Source organism: Epinephelus fuscoguttatus, linkage group LG11 (genome assembly GCF_011397635.1).
Source record: "Epinephelus fuscoguttatus linkage group LG11, E.fuscoguttatus.final_Chr_v1".
Taxonomy (NCBI): domain Eukaryota; kingdom Metazoa; phylum Chordata; class Actinopteri; order Perciformes; family Serranidae; genus Epinephelus; species Epinephelus fuscoguttatus.
In genome coordinates, this window is record NC_064762.1 from 12846111 (window position 1) to 12853673 (window position 7563).

General features: G+C 38.3%; 1 protein-coding gene across 1 annotated transcript; it reads right to left on the reverse strand.

Annotated features, from left to right (window-relative positions):
- Window positions 1–1860: 1860 nt before the first annotated feature.
- Window positions 1861–2780, reverse strand: LOC125897223 (mitoregulin-like). Its single transcript, XM_049590386.1, has 2 exons — window positions 2536–2780; window positions 1861–2189 (listed from the first exon to the last, which is right to left on the reverse strand). The coding sequence occupies exon 1, from the start codon at window positions 2707–2709 to the stop codon at window positions 2539–2541; it is 171 nt and encodes a 56-aa protein (XP_049446343.1). The 5' UTR covers window positions 2710–2780; the 3' UTR covers window positions 1861–2189; window positions 2536–2538.
- Window positions 2781–7563: the final 4783 nt, after the last annotated feature.

The following is a 7563-nucleotide window of genomic DNA, read 5'->3' on the forward strand; positions in this document are numbered from 1 at the left end:
AACAAGTGTGACAGGAGATGATGTAGTGTCAGTTTTAATTAGAAATCCTCTGTCAGCATCATCTTCATTGTCTGCACAGCTCAGGTCTGAGTTGCAATGCTCACTTTTATCCAGCAGATGGCGCCACAACTCAGAGCAAAACTTGTAACAGCTGATGTTCTTATATTGTGCTTTTAATATTAACATTAAATTGGCAGTCAGTCAGACTCACACTTACCTGTAATTAAGATTTATTGTAAGTTTTTTTGTTTGTTTGGACTGTACTTAATATACTGGGAGGAGTGCAAAGCACTTTACACTGCTTCACATTCCCCGAGGCACACACTGACACACCCAGTATGCATCGGTGCGTTTAACATCTTAAATTTGTCACATTGACGCAGAAGCAGAAATGTGAGTTGCTGACACATTTGAAGAGCATTGTCACCTCACAGCAAGAGGGATCCTGGTTCAAACCCGGGGTGGGGGAGTCCCTCCTTGCATGTTCTTCCTATGTCAGCGTGGGTTTTCTCCAGGTACTCCAGCTTCCTCCCACAGTCCAAAGACATGCAGGTTAACTGGTGACTCTAAATTGTCCGTAGGTGTGAATGTGAGTGTGAATGGTTGTCTGTCTCTATGTGTCAGCCCTGTGATAGTCTGGTGACCTGTCCAGGGTGTACCCTGCCTTAACACTAACTCATAAAACAAAGAAAAATGACCTCTGCCGTTTATGTGGGATAAAGCCAATTCTTCTACAGTTAGAGAATGTAAGATTTTCTGTGTGCCTACAGCGATGATGAATAAAAAAACTGTCATTCATTTTCTTGTGATTTATGTTTTTGTCAAAGCCACAGAGAGCCACTGGAGAGAGGCTAAAGAGCCACATATGGCTCCACAGCTCGTCTACCCCTGGTCTATACCGACTGTGAAATATCTACAAATGATACACGCAGTAATGTGCATTCTGTCATTCAGCCTATCTTTTTTTTTTACTGCTTACAGTCATCACTCAGGTGCAGTATTAGTTTTGTTTAACTGTGCAATATGCTTCCATTAGTCAATGATGTGAAATCAGCCATTCAATCTCTTTATTATATTCTGCTTTTTTGGTGCTTCCTTATTATACTGTTTTGTTTTGTACAGTTTACTTATCATGTTGATTTGTGTGTTTCTTTTTACCAATTATATATTGCTTTGTATGGGACAAATAAAGGCTCAGGGTTGAGTTGTGGCTGGTTTTGAACCTCATGTCACAACTGATCATACTGTGGAGAGTTTCACCTACATTAATAAATGTAAGTGTTTTCAGTGGCCTTTGGTTGTTTGTAGTGGTTTCAATATTTTAGTATTTTATCATCTTTTTATATGTATGTGATTGTTCTGACTGGTGTTATCTCGTTTTATATTTGTGTATGTTTTATATTGATATTTATTTGTGTGTCATTCTTTTATTTTGTACAGCACTTTGGTCAGCTGAGGTTGCTTTCAAATGTGCCATATAAATAAACTTGATTTAATTTGATTTAGTTAACTATAACTGTAATAAAAGGATGTTTTGCAGCTGTGAACTGTGAAAAAGTATCTTCATTCACTGGGCCGACGGCAAATTTTTGAAGATTTACTTGTACTGTTACTAAATGCATGACTTACTTGCAAATATAATACATGCTTTTATTTTTACCTTCAACAGTAAAGGCTGATAAAGCTCTAGTCACCAAAATGTCGCAATAAATGTATTATTTTTTGCATGTTAGACAGTGTGCAGGAGTTAGCAAGTCTGCTCGTCCCTCTTCTTCACACACTTGTTTTGAAACAGATGTGCAAAGCATTTTGTTCTGAATACTGTTTTTTTAAATGAATGAATGAAAAGCAAAAAAAACATGAAAAAGATAATAATTTATTTGACCCCATATGAAACAGATAGAAACTGACACATGCCGACACAGAAAACCACCAAAACTAGATCCCTTGTTAGTGTCTGAGGGTAGAAAACAAGCTGCTATGTGGATGTATGATTACATCTCCAGTGTCCACAGTATATACATCAAGTCCAGTCTTGATTTTAAAGCTGTGGTTGGAAAATGTGGGCACTGCAGAGCACAGGTAAGTCATCTGGAGGACTCTTCTCCACAGTGACGGACGGGTAGAAACACTCAGGATCCAGCAGCTTTACACAGGAGACCAACGTCCATCATCTTATAACCCCACACCTGGAGGATAAAGAGGAACACAATGATTTGATGCTGTTTGCTGTATAAATGATGACAGCGTATGATTATTAACAGTTTAAATATTCAGAGCTGAAGCACAATAGTCACAGAGGTGTGTCAGACTTCCTTCATGACTCAGACAGCAGCTGACAGGTTGTCTTATATAACTGGGCCTCCGTGTGTGAATAAGAAAGCAGTTATACTAAGTCTAAATCTGTATTCATGTAACTATTATCAGGCTTATATCTATTTTTCTAACTAATTTAAATGCAGACTAGTCCAGTAAATTAACCACAGGCCCAAGTTACATTCACTGCCCAATATAACAGGACACAATCCACACTACCATTCATGCCAGGTCCAGCTTCTTCTGAGTCTCTGACAGTTTGTCTTGGAGCCGTTTCTTCCTCCAGTCCAAGAACTTCCTCCTCATCCTGTTGGCCTGCCAGCCCGCCACGAAGCCGGCAGCGAAGGACAACACGACGGCCACCTGCAGCGTCCTCTCCGACACTTCAGCCATGTTCACCTCTGGCTGATGACAGATGCACACATTTGACTCAGCCGCATGAATATCGTGGGGGCTGTGATACAGGAAGTTATTTCCTCCTAGTCACGCGATAGGACGGCCGGTATTCTCGCGCCCTTCAAAATAAAAGCACGGAGGGTTTAACCATATTTTAATGATTTTAACGCAATTTTTTTTTTTATGACAATCTTTACTGTCACATTTGGTTTGTGATTTATTTTTAGACATAATGTACCATGGCATTTTTGATGATATTATTATAAGATGCGAGACAACATTTTTTATGATAATTTTGGTACATACTTGGTCTCATTTTTGTGATATTTCTATCAACATACTATACTTTAACATTTTTATGATATTTCTTTACACATAGTGTACTATGACATTTTTTAGAATATTTTAAAAAACAATATTATTGACATTTGCATGATATTTTATCAACATGCTACACTACGACAGTTTTTCTGATATTTTCATCTACATATTATACTGTGATTTTTTTGGACAATATTTCTGTCGACAAACTATACTATCACTTGTTTTGTGATATTTTGATCATGCCGTATTATGACATTTTTGTGACATTTTTATTGACATACTATACTATGACATTTTCAAAACATTTTTATCCGCATACTATACTATGACATTTTTATGTTATTTTCATCGACATACTATACTATGACATTTTGGTGATATTTTTATCGACATTTTATACTACGGAATTGTTATAAAATTTTTATCGACATTCTGTACTGTGACATTTTCATCTACATACTATACTATGACGTTTTCAAAACATTTTTATCGACATACTATACTATGATATTTTTATGATATTTTCATCGACATACTATACTATGACATTTTGGTGATATTTTTATCGACATTTTATACTACGGAATTGTTATAAAATTTTTATCGACATTCTGTACTGTGACATTTTCATCTACATACTATACTATGACGTTTTCAAAACATTTTTATCGACATACTATACTATGACATTTTTATGATATTTTCATCGACAAACTATACTATGACATTTTGAAGATATTTTCATCGACATACTATACCATGACATTTTTATCAACATACTGTACTATGACATTTTTATGATGTTTCTAGCGACATACTGTAGTATGACATTTTTTTCGACATACTGTACTATAACGTTTTTCTAATACTTTTATCGACATTTAATACTATGGCATTTTTATAAAAAAATTTTATTGACATTCTGTACTATGACATTTTTATGATATTTTCATCAACATACTATACTATGACATTTTTATGGTATTTTCATCAACATAATATACTATGACATTTTTGTCATATTTTTATCGACATACTATACTATGACATTTTTGATGACATTTTTATTGACATACTATTCTATGACATTTATGTGACATTTTTATGAACATACTGTACTATGACATTTTTGTGATGTTTTTATATACATACTATACTATGAGATATTTGTGACATTTTTATCGACATACTGTATATATGACATTTTTATCATATTTTTATCGACATACTATACTATGACATTTATGTGACATTTTTATCAACATACTGTACTATACTATAGTATAGGAGAGTACGCTGCATCTGTGTCGGGCTACATACAGTGGTGCATGGAGGGGATAACAGTCACAAAGACCATCAACACATGGGCCAACCAGAAACCTTGGATGACTAAGGAGGTGCGTGAAAGACTGAGGGAGTGCAATGCTGCGTTCAAATCTGGTGATGCGACGGCACTCAGATCAGCGAGGGCAAATCTGAACCGTGCCATCAGAGTAGCAAAGCGCGCCCACAGTCAGAAGGTCCAAGGCTTCTTCCAGGACCCCAGCAACACCAGACAACTGTGGCAGGGCATCCAGACTGTCACTGACTATAAAGCCACACCCACACCCTGTCAGGATGACATCGGCTTCCTCAATGAGCTAAATAACTTCTTCGGAAGGTTTGAAGCTCTGAACAACAACCCTGCGAGGAAAGCTACCCCCCACCCCGACGAACAGGCACTCAGGCTCGAAACCACTGCAGTGCGGAGAGCCCTGAGGAAGGTCAACGCACGGAAAGCTGCAGGCCCTGACAACATTCCAGGACGGCTGATCAAGGAATGTGCAGACCAGCTGGCCCACGTGCTCACAGACATCTTCAACACCTCACTGAACCAGGCTGTCGTCCCCCCGTGTTTCAAGTCAGCCACAATAAATCCAGTGCCCAAGAAACCAGCCATCACATGCCTAAATGACTTTCGCCCCGTTGCACTCACATCCACCATCATGAAGTGCTTCGAGAGGGTGGTTAAGGATCACATCATCTCCATACTCCCCCATCATTCGACCCGTTCCAGTTTGCATACCAGCCAAACCGCTCCACTGAGGATGCCATCTCCACTGCTCTCCACCTGAGCCTGGAGCACCTGGAGGAGAAGAACACCCATGTACGGATGCTGTTCCTGGACTTCAGCTCAGCATTCAATACGATCATCCCCCAGGACCTGGTATGCAAATTGGAGCCCCTGGGTCTCAAAACCTCCCTGTGCAACTGGCTGCTGGACTTCCTCACCGACAGAACCCAGTCTGTCCGAGTGGGTAACAACACATCCAGTGTCATCTCCCTGAACACCAGCTCCCCCCAGGGATGTGTTCTGAGCCCCCTGCTGTTCACCCTGATGACCCACGACTGTCGCCCCAGGTACAGCAGCAACCACATCCTGAAGTACGCGGACGACACAACAGTTGTGGGCCTCATTCAGGACAACAATGAACTGGCTTACAGGGAGGAAGTGCAACATCTTGTGGACTGGTGTAAGGTGAACAACCTGGCCCTGAATGTCGACAAAACTAAGGAGATCATCGTGGACTTCAGGAGATCCAGACCCAGCCACACACCCCTCCGCATCAACGACACAGCCGTGGAAGTCGTGAGCACAACCAAGTACTTGGGGGTGCATATCACCGACAACCTCGGCTGGTCACTCCACACCTCCTCCCTGGTGAAGAAGGCACAGCAGCGCCTGCACTTCCTGCGGCGGATGAGAAGGGCCTCACCTTCTACAGAGGGACCATCGAGAGCCTGCTGACCAGCTGCATCTCCGTCTGGTCTGGGAGCTGCAGGGCCTCAGACTGAAAGTCTCTGCAGAGAGTGGTGAGGACAGCGGAGAAGATCATCGGGACCCCGCTCCCCACCATCCAGGACATAGCAGATAGCCGCTGCCTATCCAGAGCCCACCGGATCCTCTCTGACCCCACCCACCCCCAGCATGGACTGTTCTCCCGCCTGGCGTCTGGCAGAAGGTTCCGCAGCATCCGCTGCAGAACAGCCAGACTCAGAAACAGTTACTTCACCCTGGCCATCAGACTGCTAAATGCCTATTGGCATACTGTATGAGATATTTTTCGACATACTATAACGTTTTTGTGATAGTTTTATCGGCATACTATACCATGACATTTTTGTGATATTTTCATCGACATTTTATACTATGGCATTTTTTATAAAATTTTTTATCGACATTTTGTACTATGACATTTTCATCGACATACTATACTATGATATTTTTAGGATATTTTCATCAACATACTATACTATGACGTTTTTATGATATTTTCATCGACATACTAAACTATGACATTTTTATGACATTGTCATCGACATACTATACTATGACATTTTTATGACATTTTTATGATATTGTCGTCAACATACTATACTATGACATTTTTATGATATTGTCATCGACATACTATACTATGACATTTTTATGACATTTTTATCGACATACTATACTATGACATTTTTGTGATATTTTCATCGACATACTATACTATGACTTTTTTTTTGACGTTTTTATGACATTTTTATCGACATACTATACTATGACATTTTTTGTGACGTTTTTTTCAACAAATTATACTATACTTTATCCACATGCTATACTATGACATTTTTATGATATTTTTATCGACATACTGCACTATGACATTTTATGACGTTTTTATGGACATACTATACTATGACATTTTATGATATTTTCATCGACATACTATACTATGACATTGTCACATAGTATACCGTGACATTTTTATGACATTTTTATCGACATGTTAGACTGTGACATTTTTATGATATTTTCGTCGACATACTATACTATGACATTTTTGTGATATTTTTATCGACATACTATACTATAACATTTTTATCGACATACCATACTATGACATTTTTATGCCATTTTTATCGACATACCATACTATGACATTTTTATGACATTTTTATCGACACACTATACTATAACATTTTTATGCCATTTTTATCGACATACTATACTATGGCATTCTTATGATGTTTTCATCGACACACTATACTATGACATTTTTGTAATGTTTTCATCGACATACTACACTATGACATTTTTATATTTCATCGACATACTATACTATGACATTTTTGTGATATTTTTATCTACATACTATACTATGACATTTTTATGCCATTTTTATCGACATACCATACTATGACATTTTTATGCCATTTTTATGGACATACTATACTATGACATTTTTATGCCATTTTTATCGACATACTATACTGTGACGTTTTTGTGACATTTCTATCGAACATACTATACTCTGACATTTTTGTGACATTTTTATCGAACATACTATACTATGACATTTTTGTGGTGTTTTTATCGACATGCTATACTATGATGTTTTTGTGATATTTTTATCCACATACTTTACTATGACATTTTGGTGACATTTGTATTGACATACTATACTATGACATTTTTATTGACATACTTTATGATTTTTTTTA